We start from the raw sequence: 24,309 nt of genomic DNA on the forward strand, positions 1-24,309 counted from the left end.
GCATGTATTGCTGAAAGAACAATTCTAATCTTGACTTTCATGGGTTCCCTGATGTCAAGAGAAAGATTTAGTCATAAGGACTACTTACTCTTTAGGGCGGTGCTTCTTGAGATCTTACATTTGTTAACATCTTTATAATTAAGAGTTGAAAATACAAATGTCAACACTACAATGAGGTCAAATGGCTTTGGTGTATGCTGCATAACTTCTTGATTACTCTTGGAATTCCTCAGTGGGGTGTTGTGTTGATTCCTGGCACAAAGTCATGATTCAACAACAGACTGCTCGAGAATTTAAGCATTCACCTCCTATCAATACCGGTCAATATAGCGAAACATAACCTGGTAGACATCCTGACTGAAATGTTGGCAATCTGGTCATGGACAGACCCTTCCAGTCTCATTACACAATCACTGGATTATCTCAAGTGTTATGTTGCCTTGTTTAAGGCTGCATACTGCAACGTTTAAGTTGTACTTAGGCTGCTTGTGAAGTCTGGATCAGACAAACTACTGTTCAGTGCCTCAGTGTGACATGGAAACAACTGATTCACTAAAAATGGTGTATGCTGGATTCAACAATACCATAGCAGTGGATACCAGAAATGGGCTTCGCTCACTGTACCTGTGTGACGAAGCAAACCCAAGTCTTTGGCATTAAGAATAATCACCTTAGCCACTAGTTAACCCCATCACTTTCATTATTTTAAAAAGCTAGCCATACATGCAAGTGCCTACCTCCAGTAAGAGCTCCTGAGCAAGTCTAAATCTGTATGTAATTCCTCTTAATAGTTCTACCTGACTAAAGTTTTCTTAGAAAATCACTCTTTCTGATATTGACATGTGTGGTACATGTACCATATTTGTCAAATCTGATCATGAGATGCATTTCACCCCAACAAATTGTAAGCCTTATTACTGCCCTAACTGAAACCAAAACATTTTACAGTAGTTTGTAGTGTCAAGACTTAATTAACTTGTTCGCAACTACTTTCTAATAGTCACACTGCATATAAAACACAAAAAAGCACCCTCACTTTTCCCCATAAGAAAACAAAATACACTCATGACAATAAAATGTTTATTTTGCAGATCGATGAGCAATGGTATGAATATGTACAAAAACAAAACCTGAAATTGTCACAAATAGACATGCTCAACAGTTTCTGCTTATTTATCTCTTTTGATAGAATTTGTGAAATATTTGTTATCTACAAGACTGACTGCATCAAAAGAGCCAAAACTGGGAGACGGACCCTAAACAAGAAAGGATCTGTGGCTTGGCCACCTTACTTTCTCTTGACATGTGTAAACAGTTGAGTCACATCAAACAAAAGCAACACATTTTACTCAAGAAGATAACACAATGTTAATCCTGCAACTTATCAGACAAACCTACAAATGCCAAAAATGAAACAAATCCTCCTAGAAAATTCTTTTCAGTTAGGACAACAAACTTTGAGATGAAATGAATGATTTGGCACAGTCTTCTCAGTAAATCTTCTAAGCTGGAACATACCTTAACTACAAAAATGGTTAAAGTTCTTAGGGTGTATTAAATTCACAAATAATTTACAACCAAATTTTGACAACTCCAAGATAGCATAATTAATTAAAACACCATGAATGCTCTGATGGATGAAATGCTCCTCAAGTAGGAAATACTAAAATTGCTTGTCAGTCCTCGCGCTCTTCCACACAATATGATTAAGGCGGCAGGCAGCCTCATGTTCATCGTCGATATGGGTGATAAGCCTGCTGACTGCCTGTAGACTGCCTTTGAGCACCATAGCCAGCATAGCTTGCCTGCTGGGGATCTGGTGGGCTTCCATATGCTACTTGCTGTGAGGCAGCTGCACCTGCAGCTCCATAGCCACTTGGGTCACTGTACACTGCAGCTGAAAATATGATAGTTACGTTTGGAGAATTACACCTTCAGAAAAAGGCTGGGTTTATGAATCAGTGGTCAACTCATCATACTCCACAGGTAAGAAAACTAATAAAGGATAATATCCAATTTATTCAAACCATTATGGACTTCGGTTGGAACAATAATACATAAGGCAAGACCAATTTTGTTTCTTGTTTATGGATCCGCATGCCATATTTTTTTCAAGAAGAAGAAAAAGAAAAAAAACAAAAACATTTTCCTGCTCAAATAAAATAAAATCTAAATGTTTTTATTGCCTATAAATGTAAACTCACAAGAAAATACTTTTAAGGTTGTTTTTTTTAACCATATTTGCTTCATAAACTGCCAAAAATAAAATTTAGAAGGAATATTACTTTGATTGGAAATTTTATTTTTATCTTTAGGTTTCAGATGACAAAAATCTGCATAACAAAAATTAGTCTGGCTTTTTATCAGTTCTCAAGGTTAAGGCCATATAGAAATAGGTGACATTTCACTACCTTGACCTGTGGGCTGACCATATGAAGCTAATTGACCGTATGCTCCACCGGCAGGGGCACCTGCTGTTGCTGTCTGTCCATACGTTCGACTGGGGCCATAATTGCTGGCATCTTGAGCATACTGTCCCATGGCTATAAAAACAAATGTGTAAATGCTCCCGTACCTATCATATATGAGTGAGTGAGTGAGTGAGTTTAGTTTTACGTTGAACTCAGCAATATTCCAGCTATATGGCAGCAGTCTGTAAATAATCAAACGTGGACCAGACAATCCAGTGATCAACAACATGAGGATCGATCTACGCAATTGGGAACTGATGACGTGTCAACCAAGTTAGCGTGCCTCACCACCTGATCCCGTTAGTCGCCTCTTATGAGAAGCAGTCGCCTTTTATGGCAATCATGGGTTGCTGAAGACGGGTCCCTATCATATATGATGCACATATACATACAGTGTATGAAACTAATCAAAACAAGGAAGCCAACAGGGCTGATAACTGAAAAAATGTAACCTGCCCCATATTAATAATTGGATCTGATCTATGGAAGTTATGGTTTCAATGATCATGAACTATACAGATTCTGTCTACCTACCACAATTGTAAATTATTTTAGAACTATTTCCTGTAGTCAGTGTCATGGTAAAAAATATGCCCTTGGAAAATGTACTGGCCAACAGGACTGGTTAAAATAAAGCTTTAAGCTAACTATGTAACTAGCAAGCAGCATGCTGATGGGCAGACGTTGCTTCATACAGTGATATATAGATATAGACAGAATTGACCTATGGGTTCATAGATCACTACATCGTTGACAGTATCCAAGCAAATCATGTATAAATGACATTAGAGGTGTGGATACAGTTCAAAGTAACAACATACCTGGTGACTGCTGAGTCTGTTGAGCATATGGATCTACTACTGGGGCAGCTTGTGCTTGACCATTGCTGTAGGCACCACCGTAACCTTGGTAACCTTGTGCTACAGCAGGCACTGGAGCAGCTTGGTCTGTAAGCAGGAAAATGATACACATTAGACTATTTTCTCAAGATGGGTTACTTTAGAAAAGAAAGGTCGTTAGCAAAAGCAAAAAATACAATTACAGTGAGTGTAGGATCAGATCAATTTTTCAAAACATTTTCATCTGATGACAATTTCTAAAGCTTGCAGGCAGGAAACAGCTCCAAGTTAAAGGGAAAGGTATGAATTGAAAAACTGAACTGATCACATAAATATGCAAACATACTTAACTAATATCTAAAGTCTTCACACTAACAGTTTTCATAATGTTAAATCTAACATATTCTAATAAAACTGACCAAAACAGGACTAAATCCAAGCAGATGACATTTCATAAAAATAAGCTGTAGGTCAACACTAAACCTACTATTCATTCATCAACCCGTCACTTAATTCTTCTAGTAAGAAAACCAAAGAATTCAAGATACAGAAATTAAAATTGTAAAACATGCAAGGGCAATACTTAAGACCTTAGTTTAAAAACATAAGAGTAAGAAAATTTAGACTCAAAGGCTTTCAACAATCTGAGGAAATGTAACTGAAAATTCATATGAGTAGAAAATATATTTAGCTGAGAACTTCTGAACATGTTTCAAACAGTTTCTTATTTCTGCTGCCATGAAGGGAAACAGCCAGAAAGGCAGAACACATCCACAACTGTCTTCTGAAACATCAGTTTTGTCATTTCCAGAAACTAAAAACTCATATGACATATATGTCCAGCTTATCAATGACATTTGATACCAAAATAACGTTTTGCACTGATGTCTTTTTTTCACACAAAATCAGTAGGTAAATACTTCAAAAAGCATAATATTTAACAATACAAGAATGAAAATAATGCATTGGATTCAGCATCGCTGTATGGCTAAGAAACTCTATAAAAATTAACTAATAATGACAGTCTAACTTAAATGTACTGATAACTATCTAATGTACTGGTACAAGGCATGGACCTGCCAATAACCCAAAAGTAATAAGGTATTCCTTATTCATTTAATTATTTGTATTTGTATGATCAATTATGATTATTTATCATCATCATTAATGATACAAACACTAAATCTACTAAATGATTAAATATTGTTAAATATAGGTACCATAGCAAATATAGAAGTACCTGGAACCACAGAAACTGATAATTCTCAAGGTCTGATTGTTGAGGTACTTTGACTGATTTGAAATTTTCTGTACGAATTCATGAAGAGTTCAAAACTGAATTGAGTGTCAAACTGTTTATAATTACACATCAGCAATGTTATGTCTTATCAAGCAGACCTTGAGAGTAATTCCATCAATTGATAAACTAAAGAATCAGTACTGTTTGAACAATGTAAAGACCTTGCAAGCACCTGACTTACCTACTGTTAGTCTGGTGCCATTATCCATTAACTAAATCAACAGTGGAAGCTAAACAGCACAACTACCAAAGCAACGAGATTGTGCTCAAGTGGAATCTTTATCCCTTGAAATACTAATTGCTGAAATCATTAAATGCATCAGTGTACCTACTGACATTAGATTACAGTCATATTGAATTTCTGTGCGAATGCTTATACACTGTACCGTGTTAAGTCACAGCATACCCAGTATCTAGCAATTGACTGTCTCAGCTATTGAATCACTTTCCTTTCCCAAACACGGGCATCCACAAATAAAGAACTGAACCATGAGACAAATTATTTAGCTAGAAGGCAGTGAGAAGCATGTATTGGTAGGCAATTCAATGCAGAACTTACAAAATTAAGGTGCATTATCAATTTAAAATCAGTAACTAGCACATGCCTTAGAAACACTGTCAAGTTTATTCTAAGAGCAGTAGGTTTGTTGTTTTTTTTCTGAATATCTCAGCTACTTTGTGGGTGCTGACTAAATACTATCTAGAGTCTGCTCCATATTACGACTATTGTAGAATGAAAGTATGGGGCTTACGACAATGAACAGCAGAGAGCAACCAATCTATGGAATATGGACACACTTTAAATAATAAAAGAAATCACAACCCAAACTGAAGTGCGATAATAACCTACTAAAGTTTCAACTGAAACAAATACTAAATCAGGTAACTGCAACAAACAAGTTGTCTCCATAGTAAATGTGGTATTTTTTTTTACATGGACAATGCATTCTAAGAACTGTTTCATCGGATGCTCTCTGCTAGTTTTCATATGTAGGTCTGTCCGTGGAGCGAGACCCTGGACCGTGTTTCAAAACATAATCTTAGTGTAAGATTGATCATGTCTATGTTTAAGTATGGGACTTATCACTTTAACATCATGACCATTTTGTGAAACAGGACCCTGATCAGCAAGATATGACTGACTACCTTTACTATAACACAATGCTTTACTGAGGACGATATGCATGATCCAACAGGCTCAACTGGTCAACTGATCAGCTGAGTGAACAAATTTGAGTCAGTGGTAGGGCAAATAATAACAACAAAATATAACTAAAGAAACACTCATTTGATTTATCTGAATGGAAATACTGACATCATGCTATGTCAGATGTATCTTGCAATCCAAAACATTGAGGTTACTTCTCCTTAATTTACTGTATATTAACTACCACTCACTGAAGTCTGCATATGTCTGCTGAGCTGGTGGTGCCCCAGGCTGTCTGGGGGGTGGGGCTTGAGTGGGACTGGTGGGTACACCACCATAACTTGGCCCCCCAGGAGCCTGAGGCGGGTAACCTGCATAGCCTGGGGCCGGGGTAGGGGGCTGGGGTTGCTGTTGCTGCTGCTGTGGTGGTGGTGCCTGCGGTGGTGGCTGTTGAGGAGGGGGCTGCTGCCCCGGGGGAGGGGAAGCCCACTGATTGTAAGGTGGAGGTGCAGCAGGTGCCGCCCCAGGGGTAGGGGACTGGGTAGCCCCAGGAGCACCCTGGCCTGGAGCTGGCGGTGTGGCTCCATAACCACCTGGAAAACAGATTAGGCTACAAATACAGACCTTTGTAAACACACAGGACTGATGTAGACGACACTTTCCATGCTAACTCTCTCACCAAACAATAAATTTACATGAACATTCACCAAAATGGCAAAGAATTCACAACAAACTGAAGTAAACTAAAAGTTCTTCATATGGTTCATGATAATAGTTTGTGCAGTGTATTAAATATCTTAACCGTCAAGCATGCACTGACTTTTCAAAAATATATATAAAGTGGTTAAGGCAATAAACGTGATCAACTTGCCTAATTTATTTCAAACATGCTTAAAAAGCATGTGGGGTACTAAAAGAATCTATGTGACCAAGACAAAGAAAAGTGTGCTAGTCATCCACTTGGGGAATGACTTTCATTTTTTTTGTAACTGTTATACTTTAATTACACCAAAGTCAAAGCAAAAGAATTTTGGCATAATCTTCAAAACCCTTGTATTGTTAAGTTTCTAATACCATTTATAATACTATACCGCTAAATGATCGGTGGAAACAGACCTTATAATTTTGACAGGCTTAATTTAAACCCAGATGTATTTGAAAATCAAACAATTCCGTTGCTTCAGTTAAGCCATTTTACACAAAGACACAAGAGTGACATTATGGTCCCAAGTTTTCAAATCCATTTATGGTCAAAAACACTGAGTCTAGAAACAATATGGGTCCCAAAATAGCTGACAAATTCTTTCACAACAATGGTTTACTTGTAAAATAAGAATTTAATTAACCAGTACTATCACTGACAACGCTATACACATGTCATCTTGGTATCAGCTCAACAACCAAATGTCAGTTTTTAAAGTGGAGCAAGTCAAATGTTGGGACACCCAATCAATGTTTTCTTTAAATGGTCCTTTCCACGATCTTGAACCACTTAATTCATAAGAATAGTTCTACTTCAGAACATGCCACTAAAATGAAATCAGCTCAGGAATCCAATCATATTAGGGAGAGGATACAAAAGCACATAAAAAACTCTTCTCCAGGGCACAAGCTGGACTGTCTACCTTTCTGTCTGGATTACTACCAGCAGAATGCTGACAAAAGCTTAATTAGAGAATCCATAACTAATAAACCTTAGGTATTTTGAACCAGCCCTCCTTAATGTAGAGCATTTGATGTCTATAAATGTTACTTAACACATAACAATGTAGTATGATTAGGGGAGTAACAATGGTACATGCAATGCTGAAATGAGAACATAATATGGCCTCTGATGCCAAAACAATCACAGGATGATACCCTACTGCTTATACTGATTGTGCAAATGTTCCTCATCTTGGGGACATTTCTTGCAATTTTAAGTATACTACCAAGTAGGATACATAAGCTACAGATGAATTGATAAATGCATTGCATTGTAACTTGTATTGTTGAACCCATAAACATGATTTACCAGAAACTTCATGCTCAAAAGTAAAAAGAACCACTAAAATACTTTTACCAACAAAACTGCTTATGTTAAGCTATAAGCAGCTCTGTTCAAGTTATGCATTTCATTTGAGGCATTCCTCCACTGATGTGACCATGCATCCATGACATTCAAAATATTTCAAGAAAAACAAAAAGATAAAACCAGTATGAAATTTCTTCCCTTTCGTTAATTGTGTGAAACAGTGGCAACACATTGTATGTAGTTACTAGAGAGCTAAGATGTGGTCAGACATTTCCTTGCACAAACAAGAATGTAAAAATAGGATGGAAAATCACCAATGCCATGTGAAGTATGAAACCATTCTACTAAAATTAAACCACTACATTGTTAACCATTTCATTTTCTTCTTGAACACAGCAATTTTGCGACATATTACTCTCAAAACAAGGCGCTTGAAAACCATGAGAAATCATTTCAGATCAGTGAGTCAAAAAATAATGTAAAGCCCTTTCTTTATAAGTGCATTGATGATTGGATACATGTAGGCATGATTGACTTAAACGAAATGCACAAATAATTCACTCAACTAATGTAACTATACATAAATACGTGATTATTATTGAAACAGTGTTCAAAATTCCAAAGGGGACATTATGGTTACAAAAACTGAACATAGTAATCAAAATAAAAGCACCCAGACCAACTGATTCTTAACTTACAGATTACTGATACGTGATTCCATGAATTTTGAACACTGTCATATGCATAACCCATGTTCCCTCTGTCATTAGCAAGTTCAGATGGAATCACCAAATAAATATATGAAAGGAGCACAGGATCGTTTAGTCGAAGATCTGAAAGGGTGGTTTGATTTATAATATGAAGGAGTGTAACTAAAACATCCTGTGAATGAACATACTACCATTGTTAATGAATAATATTTAAACCAGAACAGAAGAGTTGTCATGTGCATGTGATACAAACCAACACTTGTGCCCAGGAAATGACCATGTCTCATGTATTGTTCATAGATTCAATGATAAAAGGTCAGAAGACAATAAACTCAACATCTGACTGCATGAATTTGGAGTAAGACTGTTCAGACTTATTATTGGTACAGAGGTCTTTATCACTATTGACTGTAGGGCAACAAGCATGTTAATGTAGTGTCATGACAACCCTGCACTTGAATACCTAGGAGTAAACTAAGCAATATCTGGTCCTCAATGATGCTTCTTCAACAACAGTGACATCATCCACATTACACGGTATTTGGAAATTAATTTTGGACATTTTTTAAGAATCTTTATAAACAAGTAAATATGTATTTTTATGTGGAAATTGTCACAAGAGGCTACATTGGGATTTCTTTGTGCAAGGACTAACGGTGGCTACAAAACATACCAGTCATAGGCCATGCCACTGAAATCATCAAGAACCAGGTTCACATTAACTTATGCAAAGCAATGTGACAAAAAATCAAATCGACTTTTAAAAGCATGTGGTAAACAGCAATACAGCAAGTACAACTCTATTCTGATCAGATGCCAAAGCTCAAGAGAAGCCTTTTTCCTAGCTCAATTTCTTTTAGTATATATATTTAATGTCTCAACTTGTATATAAGCATTCACTAACTACTGATTTCCAGCAGTTTTTACATCAATATGCTTGAGAGTGAAACAGCTCCAATAACTGTTTCACATTCTGGTATGAAGGCTTCAACACTTTCACAATCCTATCGTACTCAAAAGGCTTTGGATCTTGAGCTCTGAGAATACACTTGATCTCAATTTTTCTAATAAAAGAACAATCTATTGTCTATTTAATGTTTTTAAAGATGTTATTACGAAACTGTAAAAAACAAGCCAGTTTTGCAAAGACTGCCTGAAAAGATGTGTGTGTCTATGCAAAAGGAAACCTTACCTTGCTGTCCTTGATATCCACCACCTTGCTGTTGGTAGCCTTGATAAGCACCCCCATAACCTTGCCCATTAGATCCATAGCCAGGTGGGCCCCCTGGAGGACCTCCTTGGGGTGGGAAGTTGTTTCCTCCCTGTCCCCAACTATCAGGTCCCTGTGGAGGTGCAAACTGAGGAGGACCCTGTCCATGTGGACCTCCTCCCATCATAGGTCCTGGTGGACCACGTCCACGTCCCCTTCCTCCTCCACCACCACCACCATCACGACCCTGACGAGGTTCTGCACGTTTACATTCAATCTATTGTAGGAGGAAAAAATGGTACCGAGTCAATAAAGTTGCAATTAACAAAGATATTTAATACAATCTTTAATCTAACTAATAAAACAACATAGACTTAAGATTAAGTACAGTGTACAACTTGAAATTACCATATTATTGTGAATGGCATGGTAACAAGCTTTAGGTATATCAAAATCTGTTCCTTAAACTACCTAATACACATATATTTTTTAACTAGCTTCTAACTGTAAACTAAATATCTTGACAAAAGGGCTACAGAAAGCTTCCAACCCTTTCAGCCTACTTTTATGATAACTTCATTATATTCATCTTAAAGAAGTTGATACAACTTCATTATCAGAATGTCTCTGGCAACACTGACACACCAATACAGATCATTCAGGGATGAGAATGGGTCGATCATGGCCTTCAACAGTAGCCACAAAAACAAAATTACTTCAAGCTGAGGATGTGGTCAGAGAAGAATTGAAAAGTATGCAATGAAGGGAATACTTCAGAAAGTACCGTCAATAAAGAATTCTCATCCCTGCCCACCAAAACCAACAACATTACTACACCTTGGACACAACACATACACTCAGTTGGGAAACTTCCACCATAAGTTGGAATTAGTCAAAACATACACCTGTTGCACGGACATAACACAATATTACAAGTCTTCTACGTATAATAACTTCTTGTAATACTGCATTATACAAAGGCATGTTAAAGGTATAGTAATCATGTTAACTTGGGAAAATAAACTAAAAAAGAGAACTTCTGACAGTATTCATATCACTATCTGAATATAGATAAGAAAACATTACCCAGAATCAATATTAATTGTTTTCACTATCTGTGAACATTCAATACATATACATGCAAATCAGAATATTTGAATACAGTGAAATGATGGCCTTTAAGTCTGATATGTGCACCAAGCACCACGGTAGCATCCTTTTGTTACTTCCCATGCAGCAACGAGCACATCTTACACCCTACATCCCCCATACATGAACTCATTTTCTTCAGCCATTATCAGAATGGAAAGGCACAGGTATACATACTCACTATCATAAGTCAGATTTGCAATCTAATTAAAATAAAGTGTGAAAGGGTTGGTAGCTTGTCAAACTGAAAATATTTCCTAAAAAGACGTACTTTAAGAGATGCTTTTTACTGACTGCATTTGCTAAATAGCCCCAATGTCAGATATTTGCACAACATGTAATTTAGCACAGCAAACAGGCACTATCAAAAATGGATCAAATAACTTCATAAGCAAAACATGTTAGCATAACAAACAACAACTTTTGTTAACGGTAGAGAACACAAATCTAATATATATTTGTTCATCCGGAAGAGATGCACTAGCTGTAACCTTTACCCTGACCACATCACTAGTTAATATCTACATATCTTTTTTTCTGATGTCACACTATCATACTTTTGAGAAATCTTACTTTCAATAGACAAGTGCTAACTTAAATAAGTGTCTCAAATATCAGACACACTAACTCATAATCTATGGTCCACTGTAGAACACTTGACACTTATTATGTATATAGAGTATTATGTAAAGATTAAGAGCATCTTAGGAATATTGACGGCTTTCACCACTTTCCTCTTATGCATGTGTACATTACAATTGAAACATATACTAAATGATTTGAAAAACAGTTTGAGGAAGAATGTCTGCACATATACTTACAACAATCAGTTCAGTAACATATCCTCATTTAAACATATTTTTAAGTCACTTGTTGACAATAACCTTAATTTTGTTTGAATGTACGGCACTTTAATTATACGACCCAGGTCACAGATATGTACCACTTTGGTGATATCCATGACCACATGAATGGTGGTACAAACTAAGGATCATAATCAGTGAGAGGATGTGAAACAACCAGCAGATTCTGGTAGCTGAAGGAAACAACACTGCACAAATTGTACTGCATTAATCCACTTGACAACCTGTGCCACTGAAGTAAGGAACTAGCAAAGCCCACAGCCTAAGCGCAACGATTTGATAACCTGGACTTTACAGGATTAAGATATTGTCGAGACATTTGTAAACATGCATTTGTATTCACCATTTACAAATGCCATTAAAATTATGTCCCAAACAATCATTAGTAGGACTGCAGTATTATATATGTAAATGGCTGCTACAATAACACATTTCACCTAAATTACCTGCACTAAATAACCAAATATAAATCACTAACTTTAGAGATCCAAACCAGAACTAACATTAGCTGTAGTTTATAATATATTCACATCTCATGGTGACATACGTAAATACACTAATGTAATCATGCTAAGTAATTAAGTGAACAATCCACATTGTTCACCTTAATTGAATCAACAGTTCAACATGCACCAGTTCATCATGACACAAATGTATACCATAATTTAGGTCAGGGAAATAAACTAAAGTCTATAATCTAAACTAAACCAAGCAGTACATCTCTTCCAAAGTTTAATCACCTAAAATCACCATTTGGTTAAAATATCAAATATTTAAAGGGATATATACAGTCTTCTTTCCAGTGTTTAAACGTCTTATATTTTATATGCACATTCACTAAAGAAACAAGAAAATATTCACAAGGAACTATTAAAACAATACTGAACATGGATAATATCCTTATATGTGTTCATTAAATTAATAATCAATAATTTGATAGTGTTGTGTAAATAAGAAATAACCTTCTTCCCGTCCACAATATGAAATTGATCTCCACACACCAATTCAACGCTGTCTTCTCTCTCGAATGTCAAAAACCCAAAGCCTAGTTAATAGTAACAGCAAGACAATAATAAGCAGGTTCATCATATGCATATAAACATTAACAAACTTTACAAGCATCTTCACCTAAAAGAAAGGGGGAAGTAATGGTTACAACAATTTTATCAATAATGACTTTGACAAACTTTTGATGTGACTCCTGGCAATATCAGTGACATGAGCAATATGTCACTTCTACTAACCATTTAGAACCAAAATAACTTAAGATTTTTCTCCTTCAGAATTTGTCAGTAGCTTTTTCAAAAGGACAAATCAGTAAAACTTCTTAAGACAGTGAGACACTGATAAGTGACGTTTTTCCTCCATTGCCAACAAAAGTTTGTCTTTGTGAATGTGTACAATGTTTGTCAAACATTTCTCTGTTAACTACCAAAATATTTAACAAAGGCAATTACAATCAATTAGCACTTTACTCCTTTCTGAGGAGAAACTCATTTTTAATACTTAATTTTTGGCATTCATTGTAAATAGAAATAGATATCTTAAAACAAACATTTGTACGCACTCACATTAATCTTTCATACAAACAACAGACACACTTCAGGATAATCCACTTTATTGAAATCTTTGTCAGGGCATTCTTCCTCACTCAGCAGTTTTGTTATTCTCATATTTCTCAATATTATTTAACCATGAAACCTGATTTCTTAAAAATCAGATACAAAAATCGAACTAATGCGTTTGCGATAACGTTGCGATAATGCGTTTGTGATACATTTTCACACAAAAGGCCAAACCAAATATATGGACCAAAGTGTTCCATGAGCATATTCACTTATCGCCCGCAATATACAAGGAAACATTTCCAGTGTCTGAAACTGCCTAACTGTGCCGACTCCGTCTGACTGAGATATGTCTAGCAGAAGGCTAACCACTGACTCACTCATGAATAAACAGGTCATATTCCTCTTAATCAACTGTAAGAGAACCATTACATTAGAACTATCAATGCATGTCCTCTGTAAGGGATACTTCAGTCATCTGGTTTGATCTAAACATGTTTTACCCACTGAACATGCTGAAAGTCATTCACTCATGAAAACTTTTGGGAAATTCAAAACATCTGCCCATGAGATCCAGTGATTTAATACATCTTAACACAGACATGCTGTTGTCTGTCCCATGAACACTACACTGAAGAGCTACTTGAAAATCCAGAGGTACTAGTATAGTGTTTGTGGTTACGGTATCATGAGAAAAATAATGAAACATGAAATGTTTTCATGAGTCAGTGACTTTGGACTTGCATAATGTTTTACCCAATGAATCCTCAATTGCTTTATGGTGACAGTGCACAAGTAATTGACAGGTTTGTGTCTTTGCAATTTGTGTCATTGCAACATGCAGTGACAGGACTGGGAACCATGGAACATGAAACTAAAGTCATGGTCAATCTTGGATCAAGTACAGTGGCAGACAAAAAATCATGACAGGCAATTCCTTTTTCTGTATTGTACTAATCATAATGTATATTTAAAATGACCTTAGGAAGTATGAACATGGAATTCCCAGTTGAAATGTTAAATTTTCTCTTCTCCTCCCCCCAAAAATATGACGACTGACACAAACAAGATCCAAGAACCAACCTAAAGGTGACTCATTTCAATCTCACTTCCAGGCTCACATAATGAGACAAATAATCAGGCACTCATTTCTTCATGAATTTAAAATTATTGTATAAAATAAATCAAACCACTTATCCAAACGTAGGATTCATCATGAGAAAATGGGGAAAACTGGAGCAAAGTTCCTGATATTTTGATTGACATTATGTAAGCCTGACAAAATCTTCGTTCTTCAGATGAAATACCACAAGACAGCTGAAATGTCTAAATACAGAATTGAAGTACATGATAAATTCACTTTTAATATTACATGATGGAAAGACATTCCAAGAAAGAATATTTAAATTTGTCTAATAAATTAACATAAACGTAATCAATACAATACTAACAATATCAGAACCCATATTATGATTGTTTGTAGAGCAACTTAGAATTGTCATGATTCAACTGCATTGTAGACTAATTCTCAAACTAACCAATCAAATTATTCACCACACTAAATTATATCAGTAACACTCAAACCACGAAATCAGGTAACTGTTTTACCGAATATATCAGTTTGGGCATAATGATTACTGTACCATATATATTTTCATAGAACTTATTGTCACTAAGTCAACAAGGACATGACAGGTACACATCACCAGGACAGAAACTGCTACTTTCACAATGAAATCATTATATATGAGCAGTGCTCATACTTCTTTACGGACAGTGTATCACACATACAATTATGATTTCGGTAAGCTATCATGACCTGGGTTTTCTGGACTTAATACCATGTAAAACCATTTCATTTTCTGAATCCACAGGACTAAACACACCATACGAGTTCAAGTTGCAACTGAGACAGGTCGGAGTTCCAGCTTCCAGCTGCTCAATATGTAAACCTGACTAATATTTTATGACCAAACATTCACAATTCAGATTTTTGCATGTATTTTATGTGTTTATTGTTGCATAAATCACATTTACTGTGTCAGGTTTACTGTGACCAAATAAAACATGGTATTAGCACCAGGTCTTCATATCTATGTGTAGATATATTTAACTAAATTATTATACTTAACTAAATTCACACATTTCATGATATTTTCCTATACACAGATGTCTACATCTTGATATTTTCCAATATACATATTTAATTAGCTTTTTAAAAACCAGTCATAGGGCTTACATCTTCTATAACAGTTCAGTAATCTTACCTCGAGAACGGCCTTTTTCTTGATCATACATTATCGTCACATCTGTCACCTGTAACAGTGAGAGAAGAATACTCGTTCAGACTTCCATATCACATCATGTATTTCATGCATCAAAATCTGTGGGAGTGGTCAGGCAACACAAACAAATTCAATCTTTCTTTCTTGAGATAAAAAGACATAGCAGTGAGTCATGAATTGGATCTGCTGTCTAAAATCAGGGGTAAAATATACACAACTGGATCGTTGTTGCGGTCTGAGTTAAAAAAAAAAAAGCCTGTCCATGTGTTTTTCAAAAATATTTTGAGTATATTAGAACCTTCACAAACACTCAGTTGAATACACTCAGGCTGTGGGGTTAATGTGTCACTGTTATTAAGCTAATTGTCTAAGTGCACAGTTCTAATGGCAGCGAGTGAGTGAGAGCTTAGTTTACAACACTTTTAGTTATATTTTAGCAACATCATGGAAGGGTCTTCTCTAGAAACGGGCTTTACACATTGAGTACATGTGGGGAATCGAAACCTGGTCTTCTGCAAGATCAGTAAATGCTTTCACCACTATGCTACCCCATTGCTTGTATTGGCAGTAATTAAGAGGGGTATAAAGGATTTTTCAGCTTTGGTTCCATGTCATTTGAATTTAAGGACTCCTTAGCCACTATGCTAACACTAGGACCACAACTAAACAGCTTTCAACATCACTGAATTATGTTGAAATCTTTAAATGTGCAGTCCATAACGATAGAAGAGCAATTCAATCTTTCTTCAATCATCCTTGTGAAACGAAACAGTAGTGTTCACGTTGACAGAAAACACATTGTTACTACATCTAATCAACGGGTGGATGGACACACTTTGTTCGACTCAATAAATAGTAACTAAAGCCCATTTAGAGATGAAAGCCACACAAAACTAAAGGGTTGCCCAACACGTATTTCATGTTTTAGCACATTTTTCATCAAAATGTATCAGTGGTCATCATAAAGACTAACAGCCTTTAACATGTTTAACCAACATCACAATCACAAAATACTTACACCACCAAACTGACTGAAGTAGTTTCTGAGGCTGTCTTCATTAGCTTCATTTGGAATACCACCAAGAAAGATCTTGTTTGTTTTTCCTTGCATTCCACCACGATTATCACCTCCGCCATGCCCATGTCCACCATAACCTCCACGACCTCCGCCGCCACCTCCACGCCCATATGGACCTCCTGGTCCACCCTGACATGAACATGATCACTCACATCAAAGACACAGATCCTCAGGTACAAGATAAATCTATAACTTGGGCTTAGTTCACACGTGATACAAACTATGTCTTTATTTATATTGCAATCAGCAATATTGACTGTATTTCTGGTGGTCAGTTCTAAATTCAGAGGAGAAACTGGCAGTATTCTTAAAGTTTTTTAACATTGCACTCAGTGATCTGCCTTTTACCCATACTGTAATAGCACCAATTTCTCTTTATTCTCAGCACCCCCAATCTGATTACCTCCTTGTCACTCATGGACCCCAGTACTACACATTAAAGTCTTATTACACAATTAATTGCAAACATTTTGTTTTTGTTATAAAAGTAACACATACGCCTTTGAACTTAACAGTAACTACTCAAAGTTTTAGTTTTATGTAATGTGAACACAGATGATTGCTATCTCCATCTTAGCTGACAATACAAATGCACACAGTAATCTTTATCTCCACACCCAATAAAATAATGCACTGCTCACAGATGGGGACTTAATGGATCCTAACATCATTATGGAAAGAGGTGACAATTTATATTGAAAGTCTAATCAACAAATTTGACACACAGTTTGACTTCAAAAGCAGTATTATAAAGACACATACACGTCCTCCTCCGCCTCCACCTCCTCCTCCCTGCTTGGCATTACATGGTTTAGCATCAACCTGAAAGAAGAGCATGTACTGTCAGCATGATCACAAGGACATACTTACATTAAGAACTCAGTAACGAAATCATAATGCTGTGTATATAATTCACAGGAATTGGGAAAGGCATTTTGCACATTAGAATAAAAAATGGCACCTTAAAAGTTTGAAGTTTACTATTGATATAAGGGTAGTGGCCCATTCTAAATTGAGAAAATGGCTAATACTCCTGAAAATTGCCTATTGTAAAAGTTCACATCCCAAACCCCTGAATTCACTTGCAAAAAGGCAATAATTCTTAGAAGTCTTACCATCCTATTGTCGATTTTGTGTTTTTCTGGTAGTACCACATCAAGAACACTTGGGTCCTTGAATGTGACAAAACCAAACCCACGAGACTTGCCAGTTTGTGGGTTCTTCATGACAACGCAATCAACCACTTCTCCAAAAGCGCAGAAGTATGACTTCAAGGCCTCTAGAAACACAAGCATAAAAAAAATATAAAAAATAATGCAGTGTTTGAGTGGGAACATTACAATCTGTACTCGGACATGAGATCTGTATTTATTTTGGCGGACATACATGAATGTTGCAAAACCCATACTCAGTCAACAGGACAATTCACTTCTATTGTCATCCAAACTGACCAAAAATGCTATCTGATACATGGGTGACAGAAAGGAACAACTTAATATTGAAGAACAGAAAACAGTCTTGTCATGTACTTCCATTTGCCCAACTGCTCTGTGTAAAACACTGATAAAGACATTTTCAATTAAGAGATTTGTGTTTTGTTTCATATAAACACACTTACGTCCTAGGACTGACTGTAAACCTCTTGTTACAATGCTTCCTTAAGTGAATGTTTTTAAAACTGCAACATGATCCTATCATTTTCCATCTACGACCCTGTAGCTAGAATATTGCCAAGTTTAATCTGTCTGACCTTTAGCTTGCATAGAGTGAGTGAATGAGTGAGTTTAGTTTTACGCCGCACTCAGCAATATTCCAGCTATATGGCGGTGGTCTGTAAATAATCGAGTCTGGACCAGACAATCCAGTGATCAACAACATGAGCATCAATCTGCGCAATTGGGAACCGATGACATGTGTCAACCAAGTCAGCGAGCCTGACCACCCGATCCCGTTAGTCGCCTCTTACGACAAGCTGAGTCGCCTTTTATGGCAATCATGGGTTGCTGAAGGCCTATTCTACCCCGGGACCTTCACGGGTACAGCTTGCATAGACAAGAAGAAATGACAACATAGTGAAAGAGTATGATTTTATGGAAGTATTACTCAGTGCAGTAGTACATCTAAAAACACTTGCCCTGATGGTTTTTCCACTATACCAATGATTTTCTTGATAAAGTTTTAAATAAAAAACATAATTAACATCAGAAAGTCAAGTGGATAACTGGATAAAAAATGGATATCTCATGTAGTACAGAAGTGGGAAATCAAACCTGGGTTACAAATTTGGGTACAGGTCATCTAGGTACAAATTTATGTGGGTGCAGATCACTCAATATTTGTTTGATACTCAATAACAAACAACATGCAACCAATTTAAAAAAATCATGCAATGTCTGCTTGGCGATCATGAACTTGGTCAGTTGTGAAAATTTTCATAAAGACAAAAGAAACAAGTAACATGCACAAATCATTTATCTATAAACATGCTTATACTAGTTATAGTGAAACTATATGGCTATTGCAGTACCTGCATCAGTGTTCCAACTCAAGCCCCCTATGAAGATTTTTCTGCAAAGAAAAACAAACATTTTACTGTTAAATATTTGACGCACACAGGATTAATATAGTTGGAAAGAAGCTTATTCAATTTACATTTGTACTCAATCCATGTATTTGTAATGAGTTTAGGTGTGGGTGAGGTGAAATGGCTCACCTGATGTGTTTAGTGTCTTAAGAATATTTCACTGAAGTGGTGAATTCCAAGCACGTGTATGTGTGGCTGCTTATACAAGCCCAAACTTAAGATGGTATGATAGTTCCAGTTCACTGAGACACCATGCTGCAGTGTGGCCAGTGGCAACCTCATATTTTATGAGCAATGTCCCCATGTCACAACCTCATTATTGGCTGTGTGCTGGACAATGTTAAATTACCGTAACCTGTGGCGAGTTTTGTTGTTTGGCAGTACGACCAGAGTACTGCACTTTAGTGAGTGAATGAGTGAGTTTAGTTCTATGCCACACTCAGCAATATTCCAGCTATATGGCGGCGGTCTGTAAATAATTGAGTCTGGATAAGACAATCCCGTGAGCATCAATCTGCGCAATTGGGAACCGACATTGTGTGTAAAGCAAGTCAATGAGTCAGACCACCCGATCCCGTTGGTTTGGTTTTTACGACAAGCAGAGAAGACCATTCTACCCTGGGCCTTCACGGGTTGTACTTTTTTAGCGAGCACACTTTGTCAGATTAATTAGCGCTCCTGTAAGATAGGAAAGGGTAAAGGACCATAACCTTAAGGATCGTAACCAGAGCTTAACACAAACCGCAAACCCTAACCCTAAGAACCTTATGGGTGGAGATAATAACTCAGTGGCACTGGCTGGTGCTGCACATGGTAAACTACATTCTAGCTGTATGACCATCTGGCCTTGTGAAATATATTTTACTCATCAGGCAGATGGTGTTTATTTCACAGGACATTATGATCTGGGAACAAACAACAAAATAAGTTAAATATGATCACTTTAGGTGCATATATAAATGGTGCTATTGTAGTCCAGCATATAACTAGACGACTTCGCACTATACCAAGGTGTGCTCGACGTCTAGCCGACGAGTGAATTTTCTTTGACGCACTGTGCGCTGTACAGATATGTACAGCGGTTTAAGGCAAAAATCCATCCTATCGACTAGAACAGGTGCACGGATTGCTAAAACAAACACTCATTTTCAAAACGGCATACTTACATCCACTAACATCCATTCACTTATTTTATATCAGCCCTGATACAGAACCACCCCCATTTTTCACCACTTGACGGACCTTTTGATTGGTTAACCAAAAAGTGGAATCGCACTAAAACGGTTAGCTATAAATTGACTATGGTTGCGGGGAAACAAACTTATGGCATTTTTTCATCGTTTGTAGACATTTCTGGATCCCATATATCATCGCACCATTCACTGAACTCTTAAAATTACATTGATTGCTCTAAAACGAAATGAATCACTGTAAGTAATTATAATTCTACACCATTATCATGCAATGTGCATGTAGTATACATAATGGGTTTTATGAGATGACAGTTTTCACTTTCATGCATTTTGTAAAGTTGACATATTTTCAAATTAGGATTTCTTCACTGATTCATTCAAATGTTTCATTTCCTCTACGTTCTACATGTCTACACCGTACAATATCCTATCCTTCAGTAATAAAGTGGGGCCATTACGCAAGTTACATGATGCAGAAAGAAGGCATATTCAACAAATCGGTGAATGTATTTCCAAGATAAGAAAAACTGTATGACACACGCTCTTGGGATTGTATTTCGTCAAGAATAATTTGATAGTGTTTCATATGCGGGCACAATCACTTCAAATCCCTCTCCCAGAAGGTTAACAGGGGAGGCCCAGCAATTGACTTAACTAAAGTAATACAACGTAAAACTTTTTTAATTACGCTTCAGTAAATACAAGTCGGAGGTGGTTAAGCGGGGACATGGTACATGGAGGATGTCTCCTAAAGACCACATCTACAGTTTCATGAAACGACGTAAACATCATACGTTCACATCCACACATATAGCTCTATAAACATAACATCAAGTACTGAGAATTATTTGAGCACTCATTACGCATAACATTCTTCGATTCATATCCATACATATAACTATATAAACATAATAACTAATTATACGCATCACTGTTTGATGGAGGAAGGGTTGTATATTTACACTTAACTTGGGGCTAACTTATCGCTAGAGGGAAGGGACATTATAGACGTTAGGGCAGGACGTCCACCAAATATTTAATAAAGTCAACTGAAATAATACGGCTCTTCCCCATACAAGAGACAGAAGTCTTCCTAAAATGTTGCATATTAAATAGAAAGCTTGGCAGTTGTCGAATAACTTTCCGAAAATATGTGTCAAACATGTGTAAATGGCACACATTCTAACACATTCCAATAACACGCGTGTGTACCTTACGTGGGTGAGTGAGTGATAGAGTTTAGTTTTAGCCCCCGGTGTTCAGCGATATTCCAGGACTATCGAGACGCGCGACACCAGAAATGAACTTCACAAATTGGAATTCGAACCCCGATTTTCACCACCGACTTAATCCCTAGGCTTCAAATGTCATAGGAACTTCAGTCTTTATCAAGGTAGTAGCATGAGACATGTGACGCCATGGCAATGTCGTGTCTGAAAAAAACCTTTCCCATTTGGATAATAAGAACACTATGCACACCTATCCAACACCAAAAACATCTAGAAATGACATTGTAGGTCTCATGACATCTCGGAACCTGAAATGTACCGTCCACAAACAATGATACACACCACTAACGGTTTGTTTCCCCTCCCGCCTACTGCAGAGCGTCATAGTCCGTTTTCATGGATTCCGTTTTTTAAGCAACCTCTCATATACATATCCACAATAGCCGGCAGTCAAGGGGGTATATATGTTTCAAGACTTGTCAGAAATAAAATGAGTGTATTTTGTTGGAGGTAAGTGTCCCGCTTTTACAACGAATGTTTGTTTTAGCAAAACCTGCAAAAGATCGATAGGTTGAGTTTTCAGTCTTGATTTAGCCTTAAACCGTCAAAGAAAATGCACTCGCCGTATAAATTTGATGTAGGCCTTGGCTGGAATACGAGTTTATTCATATGAAGTAGTGCTATTGCTGTCATGAGCTCAACTGAAGAAGCTGCGGGCTTCACTGACTTCAGTTCATTCAAGTTCATGTGATGGAAAAGTGGGAAATGAAATCAGACGGAAGAAATTTGCTCATTGAGATTTGTGAATTTAATGGTGGTCACATTTTGACTGAATCCCCATAAGCCACATTTAACACCGCAGAAGAACGCGAAGAAAAGCCATTAGCTAACCGGTGTCCATTTTGTGGGTTATTGGAACAATGGACAAAAAAAACTTTGCTCTAATTCCAAACCCTAGACGTGCTACATCACCTGAGTGGTGAGTTCCTTCGTCGAACATTTACTATTTACTGTGATAAGCAGACAATCACAATGTCGGTCAATATATCGTTCCCGACATCATAGTATTCTGAAATGTTGGCCTGGAGCAAATGTAGGCTAATGGTACATGCACAAACTGAAAAGATAAATTCACCCACAGCACTGCAAAACAACATAACGTGAGACTGGTAAAACGACGTATGAATTCTATCTTACCCGGGTTCGTCTCTCTGCATGATGAAAAACTGAGGGTTTCTCGGTATTTGTTGGGTTTGTAATGACTTTTTCTAAAGCCAAGCTGATTTCCAAAATGGCGCTGCAAGCGTGTGGTACAATCGAAAGAACCTCCTTGAACTTCCTGTAACCTAAAACTCGTGCAACGCAATCACAATGTCGCCGAGAGCCGAGAAAATCCGAATGCGACTGCATAGGGGGCGCTTTTCAGTCGGTTCTCTGCCCTTCATTCGCACGGCCATTAGAGGCTTTGTGACTGGGCTCCTGTCTACTAACCTATTCTGGACTCCTTACTCAACACCAGAACTTGGTTCCTTCCCTTGGATCGTCACACTAAGGTATGAACATTACAGGCGAGTGAGCAACAGATGAATGTTGGAACCAACGAGAATGTAATGTTGTTTTCATTTTACTCAAGACTACTTATTCATGCACATGTTGACTTAAAAGTGTTCTTATTTTAAATGGAGGACGACAGATTCCTTATTGATACACCACAATGCAGTGATGTAATACTTGCACAAAACCACGTACATGTCTGAGACATTTTGTGCAACAGTGTCTTGCTACATACACTTGTACTTATCAACATGGTCTCATGGTGTCTCCTTGTATGAAAGAGTCATTTCTCATCTACAAGATCACACATGTAAAATGTTGATGAAACTGAATTTAGACCAACCTTATGAAAGAAGAAAAAGTATCCCGAATCTCAATTCAACAATATTCAAGGTAACGGAAGAACGAGTAAATATTTATTGGTAAAGCATTTTCTGTGACAATAATTTCGAAATAGGAATCGTTTCTAAAGTGTTTTGTATATTGTCAGATAAAGGTCTTTCAGTGGTATTTAGAAGTTGGTGTTTTGAACATCGTGGAGAGTTCTATGGATATACAATGTACTACTTATTTATTGTTAATATGAGCGACGTTTCGGTGTAGCTACTAACACCGTTATAAAGCAGTTTTAAGCATCACTGTCATCATTTGCTTGATAAAAGTGTTAGTATAGCTATACCTAAGCGTTGATCATATAAATGATAAAGAAGGTACACGTCCATCGAACTCTGTTTGTTGTTCAATGTTCATGTATCGTAATTTCGTGGGTTGACCTTGTAATGTGTAAATTTCGTGGGTATCCTCATGAGTTTAAAGAGGACTCGAGTCATTACCTGTTCATATTCTGGAGTTTGGGTGAGGGTGTCTGTGATTTTGTATTTCAAGAGAATATTCCTGTATAATATTCTTATCAAGTGAGGAAAGACATGCACAATGAAGCTTGCACATTGTCACTTTTATAGGAATTAGTTATATATAAATTACTTTCTCAATATCATAAACCTCGTTGATTTTACGTAATTGATATCAATACTCAACCCAAGTAACAGAAAAAGTACTCAAACCTTTCCTGTGGACAGTTTCGCAGTGTTTTCGTGATGATTCTGGATTTGCACAGA

At 36.9% G+C, this 24,309-nt stretch overlaps 1 protein-coding gene across 1 annotated transcript; it reads right to left on the minus strand.

The window, feature by feature from the left end:
- Window positions 1-1,066: 1,066 nt before the first annotated feature.
- Window positions 1,067-23,110, minus strand: LOC137278319 (DAZ-associated protein 1-like). Its single transcript, XM_067810587.1, has 12 exons — window positions 22,835-23,110; window positions 19,159-19,199; window positions 17,747-17,910; window positions 17,394-17,453; window positions 16,572-16,760; window positions 15,536-15,584; window positions 12,666-12,748; window positions 9,674-9,968; window positions 6,009-6,350; window positions 3,293-3,418; window positions 2,412-2,543; window positions 1,067-1,897 (listed from the first exon to the last, which is right to left on the minus strand). The coding sequence occupies exons 1-12, from the start codon at window positions 22,852-22,854 to the stop codon at window positions 1,731-1,733; spliced, it is 1,668 nt and encodes a 555-aa protein (XP_067666688.1). The 5' UTR covers window positions 22,855-23,110; the 3' UTR covers window positions 1,067-1,730.
- Between the last annotated feature and the right edge of the window lie 1,199 nt (window positions 23,111-24,309).

The sequence above is a fragment of the Haliotis asinina genome, chromosome 3, assembly GCF_037392515.1.
Source record: "Haliotis asinina isolate JCU_RB_2024 chromosome 3, JCU_Hal_asi_v2, whole genome shotgun sequence".
NCBI classification, from domain to species: domain Eukaryota; kingdom Metazoa; phylum Mollusca; class Gastropoda; order Lepetellida; family Haliotidae; genus Haliotis; species Haliotis asinina.